Source organism: Eleutherodactylus coqui, chromosome 9 (assembly GCF_035609145.1).
Source record: "Eleutherodactylus coqui strain aEleCoq1 chromosome 9, aEleCoq1.hap1, whole genome shotgun sequence".
NCBI classification, from domain to species: domain Eukaryota; kingdom Metazoa; phylum Chordata; class Amphibia; order Anura; family Eleutherodactylidae; genus Eleutherodactylus; species Eleutherodactylus coqui.
In genome coordinates, this window is record NC_089845.1 from 17,555,376 (window position 1) to 17,577,703 (window position 22,328).

At 44.9% G+C, this 22,328-nt stretch overlaps 1 protein-coding gene across 1 annotated transcript in view; it reads left to right on the top strand.

Annotated features, from left to right (window-relative positions):
- PIGN (phosphatidylinositol glycan anchor biosynthesis class N) overlaps positions 1-22,328 on the top strand; it is a 351,259-nt gene that overhangs the window by 273,241 nt on the left and 55,690 nt on the right. The window contains 3 exon segments of the mRNA XM_066579178.1: positions 4,735-4,821; positions 10,188-10,243; positions 20,782-20,857. Of these exon segments, the coding sequence (XP_066435275.1) occupies positions 4,735-4,821; positions 10,188-10,243; positions 20,782-20,857 (219 nt within the window).

Genomic DNA, 22,328 nt, shown 5'->3' on the forward strand with positions numbered 1-22,328 from the left:
TTAACCTCCACTATAGACAGAAATGCAGACCTCCACTGGGAAGCAATATGGTTCAATTTATAGTTTTTCCAGTGAAAATCCAGTTTGTAAGTCTCACAATTGGTGTTAGTTTCCCTACTGGGCAATCGTTATACCACGGGATGAAGTTGACACTTTTTATCAAATATTGTAATAAGTAATCGCAAAATCTGTTTCCAAAACGTAAGAAGAACCAGACACGTCCAGCGGATCTGCAGGTGATCCCCCAGAGCATTGCAACCCTGCAAACAATAGTTTGATACCCCTGTACAATGTAGCTTAGTGGGAACCTAACATGCTTGATGAAGAACCTTTACTGCAGTTTCCAACAGGTTATCAATAGATATTCGGCGGGGGCCTACTGCTTGGATATCTGCTTATCCGCTAAATGCTGACCATAGTGCAGCGGACTCGGTTAGTACTGCAGCGCAGCTCCTATTGAATTCAATGGGAGCTGCACCTGCAATACCGACACTGCTGCGCTACGGTCAGCGCATTCTGCTTCTTGCAGTATCTGTATTTACAGTGGCATCAGCTGATTGGTGGGGATCTGAGCACCAAGCATGAGGCCCACGGAATTCTACTTACCCAGCAGCGGTCCGGCAATGACTGTGCAGTGTGGCATGCATTGCCTTGTACACAGCGCAGACACCAAGGTGAAAGGTGAACGGTTAAAGATTCAGCAGCCACCGGTGGACCGGAGTTGCAGGCTGTATGAAAGGAAAACCTGTAGAGATGCCACCTGCCTAAAGGCCAAAGGGGGGTGGGGTCGCTTTTACTACTGGAATTGCTATGGGGGTCACTGTTGCTATTGGGGCCTCTATGGGGGGGGGGGGGGCTCACAATTTAGGCTTGTTCACACGGTTGTAAGCGCATTTAACTTCTGCAAATATGCTGCATATTTACACAACCGATAATGTCTTTTGCCCGCATCTGTCAGACACTCTGGTGCGTTTTTATGTTTTCAAACACACTGCATATTCGTGTACGCAGAAAAGTACAGACGAGCCTATTGAAATGTTGCCCAAAAATATAGTGAATCCGCTGGTTTCTTGTGTAGTCGCTCCCACACATTGACTTTAATGGCCTATTGCGACGGGTCGTAAGCAGCAAAATGGGTCATGATGCGTAGTTTTTCACGCTCTTAATCACACCTGAAAAACTTCACATGTGAACGAACACAATGGGCTCTATTCACTGCATATTACACATATGAATGATCCCTCACTATACAATTACAAGCTGGCCTTTGAAGGCAGCCATAGGCCAAATGCTCACCAATGGGTTATCGCTGCAGAAATCGTGGTCAGACACCCGCCGTGATTTCTGCAGCAATGTCTGTCCATAGTCATGCTGTGTAAAAGGTGAGTATGGGGTCTCTGGGGGCGCCAGGTTTGATTCCGCTGCGAGCTTTGACAGGCTGACTCCAAGCCGGCCGTGGGCATGAGGCAATAAGGGCTCCTTCACACTGGTGAGCGCAGTATCGCTGCGGCAAAATCACATATGTGCAAATGAGTTGTTTGAAGATCAGCGATGCTTTTTTCCCCCGACAAATCTCACATTGCTGCTGCGCGCACTTGACTCGCGCGATAGACAATATGAGTTTGTAATGTTAAAAATGCGTGAACATCGCAAATTTGTGCCTTCTGATGTGATAACATAGAGGCTCCATAAAGAAACATGGGCGATTTAAAAAAAAAAAAGAAAAAGCAAAGCACATAAAGGGCAGGCAGTGATTTCTAAATTTCGCAACATCACATGAGGGAAAAACATTGCAAATGGAAAAGAAGTCTTGAAAAGCCTGGTTTCAGAATTCTGTCTTCTCTCATACACTTGCATCGTTGAAAAATCGTGTGATTATTTATTTTTTTATCGCAAATGTGAAGGCAGCTTCAGGCTAACTTGGCCCTTGGTGTGAAGAAGTTTGTGACACCCCTGCGTTAGAGGCGGGACACTTTGCGGAGTTTCATTTGAAGTTTGACAGCGTGCAGACAAAGCTTATAACAGAAATAATCTGGCATAGAGAAGATCCCTGCCATGTTACACATGTCCTGGCAATCGTGGGCATCGGAAGGATGAAAATGGCTTCTCTAGTTGTGCCTCTTTGGTGCTGGAAAAGTTCATATGGAAGCAGGGGCGTAGCTAAAGGCTCATCGGCCCGGGTGCAAAAGTTTATCTTGGGGGGCCCCCCAACCTCTCTTAAGGACTGGTGCGCTTTTATGACAATTGAATCAACATAAATTCTTATGAATTTTCACATGTTCTAACAAAGTTGAGTTTATTTTCTGTACATGGTAAACAGAACGTCTTTGCTCTCCTGCATACAGTCCCTACATGATGTACATGAGTTTCTTGTATCTCTGCACTGTTACCATTGCCAGGATCTGCTCATTTCTGGTTATTCAATGCTGTGTTCACATTACCGCTATTTTGGCTATTGATAAAATTGGCTTGGACAGCTGAAGGCATTTTTGTGTCGCTATTGTCCATCTCGCGTCTCTAATTTGTGTATTAGAAAGCTGCCTGGAAAAAATATATATATTACAGCTCATTTATTTCAATATTTAACAAACTGGGCAAATAAACGTACTTTTTACTCATGCATATTATTTACTAATGAGTTAAAAGTTTCTCAGCACAATATCTGCTTTTTGCAGTCACAGTATTTAAGTCCATATTCATCACAAACTAGCTGTTTTTGTGAAGTTTTAAAAACTATTTGGCTATTGTAATGAGCTGCAGTGTTTTGTTATGTTTTTTCTGCGTTCATGTTCAGGGAGTCCAGTCTTTGGTCCCTGTTGTGGACTTCATGCTATGGCCAATATAATGGGTAGCAAATGGAAGAGGCTTCCTCACAATTAACCTAACGTATTAACAGGAACACAAGTGGACTAGTGACTCCACCAGCTTCTAGTGTTTGAGTACTTATTGAAACTTAAAATCGGCTATAAGGCTACTGGGATCTGAGTTCTCTTGTGTCCAATCTAATTAATGATCATCGGAGAAAGAACAAGAGACCTCAACTGTGTGAAGTTACCACTGTGCTCCTTCTGATGAGCCTAGCGCATTCTTAACTTTATTTATAGTGCAAACAAGAAAGGTTTAGTGTCCAGTCACATTGGATCAACTTCCTTAGGGCTTATTCACACGAGCGTATTTAGGCTGCGTTTTCAAGGACGGCCGATATATGCAACCATCTGATGCATTGGATTCCAATGCATCAGTTCAGATAGCCGATTTTCCGGTGTGTAAAAGCTGCCAGCCTGAAAAGATAGTTCCAGTATGCGGTATCTTCAGGTCGGAATACAGCGGCCATAAACTCCTGAGAGACCTGCCGAAAAAGGGAGTTGGGAGCAACGCATCTGCTAAACTCTTGCCGCCTCTCCGCCCCTTGCTGGCTGCCAGCAATGACAGAGATGGGGCGGGAGCTAGTGTGCTAAAGTCCTGCCCCCTCCACCTCGCTGTCAGCTCACATAGGCTGGAGAGGGGAGAGGGACTAGCTCTGCTAAGCTCCCGCCCCTCCCCTTGTCGTAAGTCGGGAAGGGGGTGGGAGTTTAGCAGAGCTAGTATATCCACCTCAGCCATCTAAACGAGTGTTAGAACGGGAGCTGCAGCCGTGACTGGATCACGGCCGCCTCTCGTTCATGCGATCTATTTTTTTTTTGGCCGCACTGCTGCCGTGACACGGACAACCATAAAATCGCAGCGCCTGTGTGAAGGAGCACATAATGCATCAAACCATACAAAGTCCAACACTAAAGAATGAGTAATGTGATGTGCTGCTTATATTTCCTTAGTAAAGAACGGCGATACAATGACGAAATATGGTCGTCTGTAAATGCTACTTCTACAAGCTTCAAACTAAGCTACATATTGACCCTTGAATTACACGTCTAACACAAGAATCACCTTTTAATCTTTTCACACTGGTATGTGGAGTCCCCATTAGTAGTAATTTCCAAGACCTAATTAACACTTTCCAATTCACTGTCTAACGTGTTCAGAGATTCTGATTGAAGCCTGTACAGCTCCGATGTCGGAAAACATCCGACTGGGTATTCTTGCTGTGTTTTTCCGGCCGTTTCACTGTCGGAGCTTTTCCAGTACTGGCTTTAGCCAGTAGATGGTGCCGTTGTATAACATCAGAAAGAAAAAGCCCTCTAGGAAACCCTGAATGCATAATTGGATTGGTAAGGGTTAACATGAAGAAAAGTTGGGGTTGAACATGCACTGCAGCTGCTCTGTACAATTCCATGGGAGTTATTGAAACGGCTGAGTCTATTATAATGGGCTGTTATTATAGTGTTTAAAACTATATATTGGTTTAATTAACATTTGCATATGTGAGTCTTTAATATAAAAGCACTACAGAAGCGCTAATGATTTTATTTAACAAGTAATGCTGGTGTAACAGAATGAATATTCCTAGCCGTGGTTTACATTCATTAGACTTGGTGACTATAAACTTGCGACAAGCGGCTAGCATCCAGCATTGGTTCTGATCTTTCTGGGGTGACGGATCTCCCACGTAATTAATTGTGAAGTCTTCCATCATCCTCACTGAGGAAACTGCAGAATAAAAGATCCTCTTGATTGGTGCTTATTACTGACACCTGCCCCTTCCATGGTACACTGAGAGGAAGGATCGTATGCTTTTATTACAAGTGACTAGAATGACACATCACATTGATTTTATTTTTCTTGTTTCACCAACAGCTTAACTGTATTGACTTCTCCTGCAGCGCTGATATAGCTCAGCTTCGACAGCTGAATTTGGATGACACTCGAAGAGCTTTCTTCTTGGTATCCTTTCTGTGTTACCAGTGGTGAAGGATCTATCCTGGAAATGTTTGTTTATTGGGGGGGGGGGGGTTAGCCAGTATATCTTTGTAAAATACAGTTGTGAATGCTTATGTCTGCTTACTTCAGATTGCTTAGCAGTAATGTCCACTGTGCTGCTTCTGTGTTAGTAGTAATCAGATAAAACCCATTGTTCATAGTTACATTAGATGCATCCCATTGGTTTCACATCTGTGTTGGAACGTCCGGTCTGAGGTTCCGCTGTGGATCTGGCTCAAAATACCAGAAAGGCAGCTAAGCGGGAATCAAACAGACCCCATTGTAGTTAAAGGGGTCTGTGCGGTTCTGTCCTGAGACAAACTGTTTGGCCGTCGTAATTCTTTCCTGCTCTTCCGAACGGGACAGAAAAGTGAAATCCCATGGGCAGGTGTGCAACCAACCTGTTTTTTAGTTGGAAGTATCGGTGCTGATTTAAGTGACTTGTTTGATCTCCATTATTAGTAAATACACTGATACTTTGGGTTGAGTTCCTCAGCTTTTTGACACGAGAGCAGGCTCTCTCCTGAATTTTTGCTCTGATTGAAGAGCAAAAACTTGGGTTAAGAGCCTTGCTCTGAATGGGGCTGCTGCCGGTGGCCCCATTGAAAGCAATGCAAATATTACCTGATCCTCCTTCACTAATCCTCTCCGCTGCATTCTGCATATTCTCTATATACTTCAGTGCAAACACAGCCACAAACAAATTCAGCCATCTTTCTATTGAAGTATATGGAGAATGCAAGGGGCAGGAAGTGGTAGATTCCCATTCACCCAATATGTTCAAATCCTGGGTGCAGGCAAGCCACTATGGAATTCACCTTTTTTTTTTTGTTTTGTTTTTTGTTGGCCAGTCTAAGCCTGCTTATAGCCTTTAGCTTATTTAAGAGACTATAGAATAATATTTACACAGTTCTCCCAGCAGGCAGAGATGGTACTGGCTCTAACTGGTCATGTGATGCTATGCTGATGCATAATAGGATTGCTAGTAGGGCATGAACAAAAAGAGAAAAATCCAAAATTTGATATATGGACAGATAAGCAGATGAAGGCATAGCAGGTGGGACAGAGCCCTGCTCTAACCAGTTTATATCCAATCTATTGGAAGACTGTAAGTTGTGGATAGCCTAATGTAAAGGATTAAGATCGTTAACATGTTCTATTGTCAAGTAGAAAGTAGAAATAGAAAATTTAGTCAAATGGTCATAACGTTCCTAAATGGCAGAATTGGAGGGGTTTCTTTTTCCCTTTTTTTTTTCTCTAAACGCAGTCTTATCCCAAAATTTTATATAGTGTTGCGCTCCTATTGCGTTAACACTAGAGTGGTTGGGGTCTAGATTCATCTGCAATAAGTAAGGAACATGAATCCTATGGAGATCAGGACCTCCATTTTTCCTAAAGTCTGATATGCACCACAATAAGTCTCATCATAGATGAGTAGTAGTTCATGACAATCCAATCCTCTCCCATTAATTACATAGGTAGTTGTATTACCATGTACTAAACAATAAAACATGAGAATATACTATCATGACCTTATAATTACCAGACCTGTAACAACACAATGTTTCATACTAAGTGCTGTAGATAAACTCCAGTCACAGATCCCAACTCTGTCCTAATACAGAAATGCTGACTAGCAGAAAGCAATGAGGAAAAGATAAATAGCAGGTGGTAATCCCCTGTAGGGACTGACTTGCATATCAATTTTAAGCCCCTGACCGGATGGCTGCGTTCCCGAAATAATGAGGTTTCAAGCAGTACTTTCATGAAATGCTCCGCTTTCAAACTCACAAAGTTGAAAAAACATAGATGGTACAGCGCTAAATGGTTGGTGGACAGGCAGACAATCTACAGCTCAGGTAGTGTTACCTGTACAATATGGACACTGTTGCTATGCAACAGCCTAAAATGATTTGGGGCCGATCCGTAAACAGCGCAGGTGAAACTTCTTATTTGAGACTCCTAATGAACTATTCCGGTTAACATGGCACAAAACTCACTAGTGTAACAGAACCTCCAGCGCACAGTTCCTACTTCCTTAACCCAGCCTACATTGTAAAAGTGTTCTGTTTTTCTCCATGCTTCTTCCAACTTGCTTTTTAACCCCTAAATGCCACAATACATAAGCTTACGCCTTTGGTGCCTGGTACTTGGGTTTATGTCCTGTGCATGACACAGGCTCAGAAGCTAAGCCTGTGCTGTCTGCAGCAGTAGCTGCCTGTGACTGACAGCCGGCTTCCCACTATACCAGCGGGGATCGGTAAGAATACCAATCCCTGCTGTTAACCTCTTATATGTGTTGATCGTGGAATATAAAAGGGTTCAAAGAGAGAGCGCCTTTCCTCTTTGTCGGCACACTACGGTGTCATTGCGGAAGGCTGATGAGTCGTTATGACAACTGGACACCATTGCCTGGCGTATGGGTCTGCCATGGACTATAATTGCTGGCAATAGCAATAATGGAAAGCGATGCTGCCATGTATTATCATTGTGATCAGATGATTGTGGATTTAAGTCATATACAGAGACTTTAAAAATCTCTAAAAATGGGGAGGAAAAAAATGTATCATTTGTAGTAAAAAAAAAACAAAAAACCCTTTGTCTAACTTTCCCTCTCTAAAAATAAAAAATATAAAAAGATGTTTGGTATTGTCGAGTCCATAGCGATTGGTGCAATATATTGAACACTGTTTATGCTGCACAGAATAAAAGTTAAACTAAAAAACAAAGGTAAATGCTCACTTTGTTCATACATTGCATATGAAGGTGGGACTAAATCTATCAGCGTTTAGTGTTATATGTTGCGTTCCTAATTATGATCACAAGGCTGAACAGCACCGAGAAAGTCCACGGCACAGGAAAATCAGAGGAGAGGCTGCAGACTGTGCCCTCCGCAGCAGCATTCATGTCATGGGCACAGTCCAGACTACAGCTCACTGCATTGAGGGGCAGAGATGACCGTTTGGTATACAGCTGAGTGCTCCGAGTGGGGTATACAGAACACAGCTGGACTGCTTGTCTTCTACATACTTCTGCTGTGTTCCCCAAGTGGGATACCAGCTGAAACAATAGTATCAGTGGTATGCCGCTGAGAACTCAGCCCTCTGTGCTTATAACACTCATCATTGTCTTTCAGCTTGCTTAACCCCTTGAGTGGCGGGTTTCTTACCACTCTGTCGTGCCCATCAGGGCAGGTTTTTTAAATGGGCCAATCATTTAATTTCAACTAATTTTTGCAGTCGCGTTCCAAAAGCCATAACTTTTTTATTTTTCTATTGATACGGCCATGTGAGGGCTTGTTTTTTGCTGGAGAAGTTGTACTTTTTGATGGCATCATTTTTGGATAACTTTTGTGAAAAAATTTGTAGGGAGATTAGGGAAAAAAAAGTAATACAAGTTTAAATCACCCTCCTTTTACCATATCTATAATAAAAAAAATCTAAATCATAAAAGAAAAATACATATTTGGTATCGCCGTGTTCGTAAATGTCTGATCTATCAAAATAGTGCATTATTTACCCCCACGGTGAACGTCGTCCGAAAAAAAATAAAGAACGCCAAAAATGCACTTTTTCAGTTACCCTGTCTCCCAGAAAAAATGCAATAAAAAGCGATCAAAAAGTCGTATGTATTCCAAAATGATATCACCGTTAACTACAGGACGTCCTGCAAAAAATAAGCCCTTGCTCAAGTACATCGATGGAAAAATAAAAAAGTTATTGCGCACAGAAGATGCAGCAGAAAATAATTTTAAAAAATTAAATGTCTTTGAAAAAAAATACAAATGCTATAGTAATAAAAAGTACACATTTGGTATCGTAGTAATCATACTGACCCATAGAATAAAGTTATCAGGTCATTTTCGTTGTAGTTTGTGCGCCATAGAAACAAAACGCACTGAAGGATGGTGGAATGTCATTTTTCTTTCATTTTACTCCACTTAGATTTTTGTAAAAGTTTTTGAGTACATTATATGGTACTTTAAATCGGACCATTGAAAATATAACTCATTCCGCAAAAAACAAGCCCTCATACAGCGACGTCGATGGATAAATAAAGGAGTTATGATTTTTAAACAGGTGGGGGGGGAAGAAAAAAAAAATGGGGAAAGAAAAAAAGGGACCGTGTCATTAAGGGGTTAAATAATGTACTAACTTCCTTCTCTGGGTCCTTACGACGCAGGGATGCCACATGTGTAATTTAATTTTTAATTTTTTAATTTTTCACAAAGTAAAGGGAGACAAGCGGTTTTAATTTTATTTATATAATTTTTTTAATTTTTACTTTTTTCAATTTTTTTTAAATTTGTCCCTTTAGGGGACTTCCACAGAGACCCATCAGGACTCCCTGATCACATTCTGGGGGGGTCCCATGGTGACAGCCCTTTACATGCTGCAGTCACATAGACTGCAGCATGTAAAGGGTTAACACAGCAGAGATCAGAGGTTCTCTATGATCTCTGCTGTAAGAGCTTGTGCCTAGCTGTCCTCTGACAGCCAAGCACCAGCGCTCCCTGCAACAGAGACCATCGGCTTGCTTCTGACAAGCCGATGGTCTCTATGGCAACCTGTAAACAAAGCAGGACATTAGAAGCAGGAGATTGCCAGCATATCGGCAATATCTCCTTGCTTCTCAATGTCCTGCTTTGTTTTCTCTGGGTCTGTACAGGCAGAGCACAATGTCTCAGCTTGTAGCATTGTGCTCTGCAGCTCCCATAGTGATACATAGTCCGGAAATCTTCCGGGCTATATCGCTATGAGCAGTGGAGCTCGTCCCGGAAAATTTCTGGGCGTGCTACTCAAGGGGTTAAAGGCAACGGTGAGCGAATCGTTAATGAGAACTGCACAATGTCCATGCATTTAGAACCAACGATTCTCGCTCAAAAGACTGCTTTGGGCAAATTTGGAGCGAGAATCATTGTCTGAATGGGCCTTAACACTACTGCCATTAAAGTTTGTGTTTTCAAGTGTTCTATCATTTGGAGGTCACACAGCGTTGTCTCGTCTATTCAATATTCTTTCTTTCTTGTGCAGTAATTTTCTTTGAAGAAAATGTTTAACCCTTAAGGCATTCCCCTCTTCTAATCACAGCGCTTGGCTTGTAAATTTCCTTATAAAAATGGAACCGGTTTTACCTAAATATTTGTAAAAAAACATCTTTTACTACACAGCTGCAGAGGTGTAGAAAGTGATAGCCGGTAATTAGATCTGTGTGGATACTTATTATCTCAGAGGAACAATACAATACAGCCATCTTAGTGCTCACACAGGCAATATTATTACTGCATCGGCCTTCTCTGCTTAATACACAATTTCCTTAATGTCTATTAGGTGTTCTTTATTGTCACAGCTTTTTTTGGAACTGGAAATATAGCGTCGATTAACAGGTAATGTAAAAAACATAAACCGAAGTGTAAACAGGAATGAAAAGCGCTGCTCAATATCCATTACTAGTCTAATGTAGTGTCAGATGCCAGCGGCTTGAGATAAAGGGAAGGTGCCTATTGATCTTTTACCAGAGCTGTAGGAGTTATTGTAACCTGCTTTATCTTATTATATAGTACAATTACTGGACTGGCACAAATACTTGGCACACAGAATCTTTCCATGTTTGAAACCAAGTGACAATTTTCAGTTCTTCATTAAATATACTGATATTCCTGGAGTTTCCAGGACTTAAAAAGAAATTGCGACAAGGTTTGAAGTTCTTAAAAGGGTTTTCCAGGACTTGATAAAAAAATTAATGGTCTTAGAATTATGTAAAAAAAAAAAAAAAAAAAAGGGAATAACACTAGACTCCCCTACCCCAATGGATCTCCGCCCAGCACTGGATCCTAGTTGCCCGCCGCTCCTAACCCGGTAGAAGTAAGCTGCCTGTTATGTGTTCATTAGGTAGGGGACTACTCAGCAGTCAGACTTCAGGCATCATTCTTAGAAGGATTCTGAAGCCTGCGATTGGTTGAGCAGTCACGCGCACAATGAACAGCACTTTGATCATCAGCTTGCTGCTTCTAGGTTTCAATCGGTGGCCAATGAGGCTCTAGATGGGGATCTAATGGAGTAGGGGAGTATGTTTCTTTTACACAATTCTAGGCCTAGCAATTTTTTTTTAATTCCCGAAAAACCCCTTTAAGACCTATCCTGTGAATTACTACAGGAGTTTATAAAAAAAAAGGGCAAGACGTAGGATTGATCATAAACTTCCAAGTGTTTCCATTTTTTTTGATAAACCCCTGAAATGTGTATTTGGGAGATGAAAGGAAACCTTTTCCCACGTATACGTATTGTAGTGTTCAGGCTGTGTTCAGATCGGCATCACAAGCTCTGTTCATGTTGCATGGAGCCAAATTGGATCTTATTCTTTGTTTAGCTGTGGCTTCCATTAGATCGCCAATTTAGACATAGCCTTAGATAACGGTTTGAATTTGTTGACTAGTTGCCTGTACAGCACTGGTGGGAAATGATCTTAAGACGTAAACTTGAGATGTGTCAATGTGGATAATACAAGTTGTTTAAGAATCTGGAAGCATCTATATAATTCTAATACATAAATTCTAGCGAAGAGTAATTTGTGACACTGTAATACAAGATCCAATAGTCCACATCTGCGTTACAGGATGATGCCAAAACAGTGAATCGTCTAATGTTGCGTGCCAGACGTTTGACCTGCTTTGGCCTTCTAGAATGATTGTGATCCCAGGGGATATTCTAACAATAGCAATGCCTTCCATTTATACACTGTATAGGTTTCTATGCTTTATATATGTATAGGATCCTTCATGTTGGCAATACGAATTTAACCTATTGAGTCAGGGACTCTACAAGATCTCTGAAAGTGTCCTGTGATATGTTAGCTGCAGATCCTTTAGGTTCTGTAGGTTGTCAGGTGGGATCTCCATGGATCAGCCTTGTTTTCCAACAGGGTCTTTTTATATACTTGATTCGACTGAGATCTGGGCAGTTTGGAGGGCAAGTCAACAACTGATGGAGGCTATTATTAGGGAATACCATGATGGGGTGTAATTGGTCTGTATCATTGTTTAGGTACAGGAAGTGTAACTTGTCTAAATAACCTCCACATGAATACCATAACCTATCTACCCAGAGGATCGCCCTGCCTCTGCAGACTCTTCTTCCCATAGTGCATCCTGATGGCATCTCTTTCCCTGATGAGCTATGCATAAGCATCTGCCCTGTCCACATGATGTACAAAAACAGTGATTTATCAGACCAGACCACGTTCTTCCTTTGTTCCAAGGACCAATTTAACAGGGACCAGCATAGGAACTCTGACCAGTCTGTGGCTACGCAGCCATGTACGCTGCAAGTTGGGATAAATTGCGTTTCACACAAAAAGCAAGAGAAAGCATGTCCACACAAAAGGTGCGCTCTCCAAGAAATAACATGTAATCTTAGCCAAAAAAAATTAATCTAGTATGTTGGGCTGAAAAAAGACAAGTCCATCCAGTTCAGCCTATAACCCCCCCACCCACCAACCACTGTTGATACAGAAGAAGACAAAAACCCCAATGAGGTTAACCATTTTCCCCATTTTAAGGTTTAAAAAATCCCTTCTCAACTATATTTAGAATAATCCCTGGATCATCCACCCTCCTGAAGTAATCTGTGACTATAACCTGTAGTATTTTAACACCCAAGAAAGGCATCCAGGGCCCTAAAACACATTCAAAACCCTTAAATATATATATATAATCTCATGCTAGCTATCATGATGTTGCAGCCGGTAATCAACAGGGAGAGATTCCTATCGATGAATGCATGATATCAGACAAGTAATACCAAAGCTTTCTAGTAAGTGATTTTAACCCCTTAATGCCACAGGATGTAACTTTACATCCTGGCTGGGTGGTAGTCAACGCAACAGGACGCAGACTTATACCTTGTGGATGGCACAGGCTCAGAAGTGAGCCTGCACCATCCATTAGTAGGAGCCGGCTGGTGCTGACAGCTGGCCTCCCGCTGCAACTGTGGAGATCAGTGAGAACACCTTACATGCCCTGATCAATGTAAATCGCATGATGTAACGGGTTCACACTGGGAGCGGGCTCCCTCTGTGATGTCATCTGCCCAGCACAGACGGTTGTTGGTTTGCCGTGGTAAACGGGTGCCAGGCAGTGATGTCCGATGATGCCGTGGCCTGTGATTGCAATTGTAATTAATAATTAATTGCAATTTAGAAGTACTGCATTGCATTTATATAATAATCAGAGCTTTTCTGGTTGAAGTTCCCTAACAGGACCTGAACTGTCGATGCACAATAAAAACACTTTTTCCCGGCGTCATCCTGACGGCAGACATGGAGGTTGCACCTTGACCTCGTAGGGACAGGAAGCAAGAGACTTTAAAAGGCTCCTCCCGTCTCCCATTCACTAGTGCTTCCTGTCCCTACAGGGACATGCAAGAGGAGCTCCCTCCAGGGAGCTGCAGGATGACAGCTGGGGGAACGGTCCATAGGGCTGTTTTCCCCCCTCACCCTTTTCCAAGCAGGCTGACTGGAGGGATTGACGGTCCACAGGGCTGCTTCCCTTCTCATCTCCCCTCCGGAGAGTCAGCGCGGTCCGGGAGCACGGCGGGCCACAGGTCTGACCGCCCGGGGTTCACCACCGCAACGGTTGGAGCGGCGGACCAGAGGTCCTTGAGTCCCCTCCTTCCTCCAGCTCGGAGTTGTTTTTCAGCCGGGGAGAGCGGCGGGCCACAGGCTCAGATGCCTCTCTCCTCCAGGCATGCCGGCGCGGCCGTGCGCGGCGTTGGGGGGGCGGAGCCAATGACGCAGCGTGACGCGGTGACGTCAGACGCCGTCAGCTGACCCGGAACAGCGGGAGATTTGAAAATGGAGACCCCCCCCCGACAAGCTTCCACTGACAGCACACCTTCAGAGAAGGATTTATCTGTCTACCTGGTTCTGTCTGCGTTTCTGCATCATGACTACAAAGGAACCAGAGATGGAAGCCCTGCAAACTGTAAGTGTTACTTGTTGCAGGAATGTTATGCTCAGGGATTTAGCATTGTGTGGGGGTTTTCCCTTATGTGCATGCATGTATATTCTGCAGGACAGGGAATCCACTCGGTCTAAACAGGACCTAAAGAAAAAACACAGGAAAGGCGCTCTGTGTCTTTAAAAAAAAAAAGCAAAAAAAAACTGGACGAGGCGTATAAAAGAGCCGCTATGCCCCGATTGTACCTCCAAGATCCTTACGGATGAACAGGCTGCATTCAGGGAATATATTATATCCCTGGTTAGAGAGGAGGTCCGGGCATCAATTTCCAGTCCCCCCCCCCCCCCCCCCCCAGCTCAGCGGAAGGAAGGGCCGCTAAAAGGGCGAGCCACATACCGCTAACGAGCTCACAGTTTGAGCAATCCCGGGGCGACTTGTCAAATGGCGAACTCTTTGACCGTCCCCCTGACGCCAGGGATGAGAATAAAAAGTACTATTTCTCATCTGGGGACCTGGTTGACCTGATCAAAGCAGTCAGGGATACAAGGAAGGTCGAGGATGTGGTCGAGCAGAGGTCCGTACAGGACGACATGTCCGGCGGGCTCAGACCAAGGAACCGCACAGTGTTTCCGGTTAATGATACCCTGAAGAAAGTAATCACGTATGAGTGGGCTGCGCGGACAAACACCTCTATTTGTCCCACGAATATAAAGAGAGACTCCGCTTTGCGGAGAAAGACGTGAGCATCTACGCACGGTCCGGGAGCACGGCGGGCCACGGGTCTGACCGCCCGGGGTTCACCACCGCAGCAGTCGGAGCGGCGGACCAGAGGTCCTTGGGTCCCCTCCTTCCCCTGCCACAGCTCGGCGCAGTGGTTTCAGCTGGGGAGAGCGGCGGGCCATAGGCCCACATGCCTCTCTCCTCCAGGCATGCTGGTGCGGCCGCGCGCGGCGTCGGGCACAGGTGGCCATAATGGCCAAAAAGACAGCCCTGCCATTCAAGGACTCCTCATCTTAAAAACCCGATGGACAGGGTCGACGCCTTGATGAAACGGGCCTGGCAAACAACAGCCTATACGCTGAAGTCCAAGGTCGCAGCGACTTCTGTGGCAAGGTCGATGTTCCTCTGATTGGGGGAACTCGACGACCAGATTAAACAGAAGGCCTCTAGAGATGTGTTACTGGAATGCATGCCTCTACTTAGATCAGCAACAGGCGGTCTGGCTGAAAACATGGAAAGCAGATACGGCTTCCAAAGGAAGGCCGTGTAACATCTCTGTTTCATGGCCAGCACATGTTTGGCGCGGACTTGGAGGAGATCCTAAAAAGAGCTACCGACAGGACCCGCAGTTTCCCGGACCAAGCAAGAACGGGATTTCCCCACAAACCTCAGCCATCCTTCAAGCCATACCGAGGCAAAGGAAAGACGGGGTGCTGGTCCTACCCCAAAGGAGGCAGGAGTAAAACAAAAACAACCCCTTCCCCTGTAGGCGAGTACCAGGTGGGGGATAGACTGTTGAGCTTTCCTGGCCCCCATGCGATCCCCCGCCCTGCAGGGTATCTTTAGAAACGAAATTTCTAAGGTGCTACAGATGGGGGCGGTAGTCCAGGTCCCCGCAGTAGAACAGGGCTTGGGGTTCTACCCCTATTTCTGATCAAAAAACCGAACGACAGTTTCGGATGATCCTTAATCTGAAGGGCCTGAACAGGTTGATTACCTACAAAAGGTTTAACCATCAGGTCTGCAGTAACTCTGATCAAAAGAGGGGACTTTATGAGTACCGTCGATCTAAAGGACGCGTACTACCACGTCCCAGTCCTGTCGGAACATCACAAGTACCTGCGGTTTGCCATCAGGATGGGCAGCCGTGTACACCATTTTCAATTCCAGTGCCTACCCCTCGGAATTTCAACGGCACCCAGGATATTCTCTAAAATAGCGGCAGAGATGGTGGTGCATCTCCATGTGGCAGGCATAAACATTGTCCCATACCTGGACGATTTGCTGGTAATGGCATCCTCGCCGAAGATCCTCAAAGAGGATACCAGCCGAATCATCTCCCTATTTCAGAGACTGGGGTGGATAGTTAACTTCCCTAAATCTAGTCTTCTCCCGGAGAAGCGAAAGACTTCCTGGGGGTACAGATAGACTCAGTGTCTCAGATCTTGTCTTTGCCTCCACCCAGGCAGGAAAACCTTAGGCTGGCAGCGCAGAAATGCGGCCAGAAGAAACAAATAACGATTAGGGACGCAACGAGGCTCCTGGGCCTCATGACCTCCTGTATCGGCATTATTCCTTGGGCCCAGGCTCACTCAAGGACGCTACAGAGAGCCACCCTGGGCAACTGGGACGGGGCAACAAGCTCTCTGGACCGCAGAATGCCCGTGTCATCAGCGGTCACAAGGTCCCTCCGCTGGTGGCGGTCAACTGGCAACCTAGAGGCGGAGTCCCCATGGGTGACAGAGCCCTTCATCTCCGTAGTCACCAACGCAAGCCAGCCTGGCTGGGGAGCGCAAGTGTTGCAGCGTTTGCTCCAGGGCAAATGGGGTCCGACATTGCATGCCTAGACCTCAAATTCCAGAGAGCTTAGGGCCATCTGGGAGCATGTTAGGATCTTCTCGGATAACGGGACCGCCGTTTCACTTATTCACCACCAGGGAGGCACCAGAAACTTTCACCTGCTGAAATTAACAGCCCCGATTTTCTGATGGGCCGAGTCCACGGTACAGTCCTGACAGCGGTCCATCTCAAAGGATCCCAGATCCTGACAGCCGACTTTCTAAGTCAAAGAGGCCTAGACCCTGGGAATGGTCTCTGAATCAAGAGGAATTTCGTCTCATTACAGAAACCTGGGGCAGTCCACAGGTGGACCTGTTGGCGAGCAGCAAAAATTCAGAATGTCCCGGCTATTTTTCCCTAGATCCGAGGGACAAGTCCGAGGGGTTAGACGCTTTTTCCCATAGTTGGGATTTCAGTCTGGCGTACGCCTTCCCCCTCCCCCATACACCTGATCCCGAGAGTTCTTCAGAAGGTCCAGCAGAGCAACATCACGCTGATCCTGATCACCCAACACTGGGGAAAAAAGGGCATGGTTTCCGGTGCTCCTAAAGCTTGCCATCTCGGAGCCAATCCGCCTTCCATCCAGGAAGGACCTTCTAGCGCAGGGCCCAGTTCTTTGCCCCAACCTAGAGAGACTGAACCTCGCAGTGTGGATATTGAGGAACAGACACTAAGACAAGGTCTGTCCTCCAGAGTTATCGCGACTCTACGCCAGTCCCGAAAAACCTGTAACCTCAGCTACTTATAATAAGATCGGGGGAAAAAATTCTTCTCCTGGAGGGGGCTGGAGGTCTCCAATCTTGACACTTTGGTGGCGGAGATTTGGACTTCCTCCAGATAAAAACCTGAGACCACGAACCCTGGAAGTACAGGTAGCAGCGCTCTCAGCCATTCTAGACCAACCTTTGGCGGATCATAGACTGATCCGCAGGTTCATGAAAGCGGCGGAAAGAATGAGGTCAGTTAGCCGTAGTACAGTTCCCCCCCATGGGACCTGAACCTAGTTCTCCAAAGCCTCTACAAAGACCCCCTCAACCTATTGATCAGATTCCGATTAGGTTCCTCACGTTTAAAACTGTGTTCCTGGTAGCTATCACAGCAGCAAGGCACGTAAGCGAGCCCCAGGCCCTATCTTGTAAGACGTCTTACCTATTAAGCCAGGACGATAGGGTCATACAAAAAAACAGACCCCCGTTTTTCTTCCAAAGGTAGCCTCAAAATTCCACAGACAGCAAGAAATTATTCTCCCTTCCTTCTGTCAAAATCCCCAAAACGATAGGGAAAGAGACTACCATAGCCTGGATGCAAGGAAGGTCATCCTATGCTACCCAGAGCAGACATTATCCTTTTAGGAAGGCTGACTGTCTTTTGTTCAATTTCAGGGGCCAGGCAGAGGAAGAGCGGCTTCTAGGAGATCCATTAGCCGCCGGATAAAATCCACCATCCAGCAGGCCTACTCCGTCCTGCAACAGCGCTATCCCGGAAGGACTCAAGGCCCATTCTACCAGGGCAGTATCCTGCTCCTGGGCAGAGAGGGCTATGGCGACGCCGGACCAAATCTGTAAGGCAGCCACATGGTCCAACCTGCACACATTCGCAAAACATTACAGGCCGAATGCGGACCTCTCCTCCGATCTCTCTCTTTCGGGAGAGAGGTCCTGCAAGCAGTGGTCCCTCCCTAAGAGTTAATTTGGTATACTCCATGTCTGCCGTCAGGATGACGCCGGGAAAAGGGAGTGAATTTCTTACCGAAAATTCCTTTTTCCCGAGTCATCCTGACGGCACGTATTTCCCTCCCAAAAATTCACACGTTTATATTAACGTTTATGCGGGCACGAATCTGTAGCCAGAGGCTCCTATGTTGGACATTTCCCTTCATGCGGTAAATTTGTGCATATTTCCTGTGTTTAAGTCTGGGTAAGCTACCCTCTTCTTGTTTATGTCCAAATGAAACTAACCATGTTATTTTTTTCGGAGCAAATAAATATCTTCCTTGGTTAACCACGACATGTCCATGTGAGTAATTTAGAAGACACTGGTGAATGGGAGACGGGAGGAGCCTTTTAAAGTCTCTTGCTTCCTGTCCCTACGAGGTCAAGGTGCAACCTCCATGTCTGCCGTCAGGATGACTCGGGAAAAAGGAATTTTCGGTAAGAAATTCACTCCCTTTTTGGGCGGGGAAATTTTTAAAACAATGGAAAAACTTAAACTAATTTTGGTAGAGTTTTAGAAACTTGATCATGTATTTTATATTGCATGATTAACACAGTAAGAGCAAAAACCCAAAAATATGGCAGAATTGATTTTTTTTTTTTTTTTACTCCCTGCTGTCCCAAAAAAATAAGTTTGTATAATGCATTTATATGTACCCAAAAAATGGTACCAATAAATACCTAGTTTACCACGCAAAAAAAACTAAGCTGCATATGGCAGGATCAACGGAAAAATTAGGTTATGTATTTTGAAAAAGTGGAGCTAATAAATCGTTGCGTCCTTATCGCCAAAATAGGTAGTGTTTTTAAGGTGTTAAGATGCAAATATAAGCTGCAGTGATGAGATCCAAAAGTGTCAGTGCATACTGTCTAGTATGGTCCACAACGTTCAGTAAAGTCCATTAATAGGCTGCAGGCAATTAAATGAAGTGACACCTGATAAAGGTGACACAACAGCAAAAAGGGATCATGGATAGGACTTATTGCCTCAGGAACCCATTTGACCCTTTTTGGTTCTCCTTTTGGGTGTAATTGGCAGAGATGACCAGGCAGAATACAACAGAACTATTAAGGCTGGTGACTTTAATAAGCCAAAAAGGAGGAACTAGGCAAGGAAACTGTTATGGGGGAAACGCCAAGACCAGGACACAAACAGAACAGATGGCTTGGGTCCCAGCAGAATACACTGAAGCAAAACATGTATATAGGCTAGGAACTATGAAGAGCGTTGAAAGCAAGGCAACAGGGAAATGCAAGGTGTAGGTATAAGAAAAGTCCATTTTTTAAAAAAAAATTTTTTTTCTTTTAATGTGAGTCTAAGGGGGAGGAGGGGACTAATTGCCTCCACCACAGCCACCCCATAAACACGTTAAACACCTACATTTTTTAACATTGGAGTCTATGGGTGGCAATTGGCTAATAGAAGGCCTATGTCAAGGTGTCCGTTGGCCATGTGTAGTTCCTTTTCTGTGTTTTTGGGAGGGGTGGGGGGGTTTAATGCTTGATTAACTTTTCACCCCATACATCTTGGGATATGTTGGGTTTGGAAACGAGGTAAGGAAGGATACATCTGCGCATACATAGATCTACACGATCTAATGGCTCTTGCTTTTATGCTTGCTACCAGTGGCAACCTTGGAGCTGATGTATACCTGGTCCTCAATCAGTACAAGTGTATGCTGGAACCATAGCGAGCTTTCCATCACTGAAGGCAGGGGTTCTGTTCATTGTCCTAACCCTGCTGTATCTCAATAATTGGCCTATTGACACTCCATGACACCCAGCAGCACCCGGGGTACGGGGTCTGGTAGCATTCCTAACTACACCTCTGTGTAGGCTTAAGCAATTAAAAGGGGTTGTCTCGCGGCAAGCATCAAAATTTAACATTACCCCATTCCCCCTGTCACCCCCCTGGCATAAAATAGCAAATTAAAGCGGTTTTTAAACCGCTTGCTACTCACCGATCCGACGAAATAAGGAGTTTAAAAAAACTTCTCCCTAAGATGGCCGCCGGTCCTTTCCCAGGGATGCACTGCGGTTTTCTCCCATGGTGCACTGCAGGTCTTCTTCCATGGTGCGCCATGGGCTCTGTGCGTTCCATTGCCGATTCCAGACTCCTGATTGGCTGGAATCGGCACACATGATGGGGCGGAGCTACGATGACGACGTGGTGACCAGCTCTCCGGCACGAGCGGCCCCATTCACCAGGCAGAAGACCGCACAGCGCAAGCGCGTCTAAAAAAGCAAGAAGCCAGCGAAATAAGTCGGAGCCATGGAGACAGGGACGCCAGCAACGGAGCAGGTAAGTGAATAACTTCTATATGGCTCATATTTAATGCACGATGTATATTACAAAGTGCATTAATATGGCCATACAGAAGTGTATAGACCCACTTGCTATCACGAGACAACCCCTTTAATAAATCCTTTCCCGATCTCTTGGGATAGTATCCAATCCTGTCGTGGTTCTAAGTATAGAAGGTTCTATGGAGCCTTAAGCCGGTCTTTTATAGTATGGTGTCTAGATATATGCAAGTGCATTCAACAGTTTCTTTGTATTCCGCTTGAAGATGAAACTTTAAGGCAAGCAGTTAAAATGAATTATGCAGAAGCTTCATGTAATTCTTGTTTAATAGCAGTTTTTTTAATCAGTAGTTTCCAGGTTCTCACTATTCTGCCTCCTTTATTCTTCCCCAGTTTTGATCCAGCCTCTGTATATTGCTTCCTTACTGTGTTTAATCCCTTTGTGATGGGCGCCTTGATGATGTGGAAGGTAGGTTGATGATAGTCTTCAAGTGTGTGAATTATGCTGAAAAATAATCATTCAAGTGTATCCCGTTGACTTCTGTTCTTACATGTTTGCTGTGTGGATGTTCTGATATCATGGTTGATTTGTGTGAATAATTCCTGCTTATCTAGTGTTTCCCAAACTCCAGTCTTCACATCCCCCGAAAAGTTTGTGCTTAGGATTTCCATAGGATTGTATAGGTGAAGTTATTGTTAGGCAGTTGGATGCGGATCCACCTTGCCACACCAGTTTGACCTTGGGCTATCTGGGGAGGTAGAGGGGTCAAGGGTGAAAAACCACAGTATCCTAGGTGTTGAGTGGGATACGGTTTTTGCTGCAGGGACCCCAAGCCGTTACTCCTCCAGGCAGCCCTGGTAGTGTGGCTGCTGAAGCTGCACTGGGCCGAGCCTTGGTACTTGATGGTCTAAAAAGGAGTGCAGCTGCAAGACGGGCTTAAATCATGGCTGGTGACACAGATGCATTAATGAGGTCCAGGCTGTAGATCAGGGTAGGCAGCAGGCAATTAAACCTCGAATACAGAGCCAAGCTCAGTGAGACCAAATTACTTAGGGTATGGATGCTTAGTATAACACATGCTATGACAAGATTGAAGGGGGACGGTTTAGAGAGCATGCACCAGCTTTCTGGTCTTTTAAGAGATTGGGCAGCAGCATGCATGCAGGCCCTGTCGGCGGAAGTCTAAGTGAGCAAAGAGTAGGAAGGAGCTGGAAGCAAGACCTGACATACTGGAGAATGAGTGTGATGGCGACCGCCCATGGCTGCAGGAGCCGGTGAGTTGTGGCTGAAGTGCACCATAGTGTATAGGTGTTCTCTCTGTAGGTGTATAGCAGGCTTCAAGTCATGCCACAGATTCTCATTCGGATTGAGGTTGGCGTCTTGATTAGGCTGTCCAAAGACCTTTCCATGTTTCCCTTTTAGATCCTTCCAGTGTAGCTTCAGATCATGTAACACTTACATGTGGTCTATATTGAACTAACTAGTCATTATTAGGACATTATAGTCCCAGTGTTTCTGGTGCCACATCACACTCACAGCAGCCTGATTACGACAAAAGACAAACACAGCTTGACTCCTCCCACAGCAGTGACATCACCACAGGCCTTCAGCCCATCGGATCTCTGTAGTGGTGGTAGGCTGTTGTCTTCTGTCAGGACTGCTGAGTTATGTCTTCTGAGATAATAACAGCTTAGTTGTATTCTCAGGGTGTTATTTTGTCCTCGCCTTCCAAGAGCCCTAACTGTGTTGTTCTTCTTTCAGTCAGACTCTGTTTTATATATGTTGTAGGACCTTTGATGGCGTCGGCAGGGGGTGGAGCATGAAAAGCACTCACTCACATACATTAAGACAAGTAGTCATTAGTAGTTTGATTATGTGTTTTGTTTTTTTTTCAGGGTTTTTTGTTTTTTCCAGACCTTTTTTAAGGGCTTCATAGCAA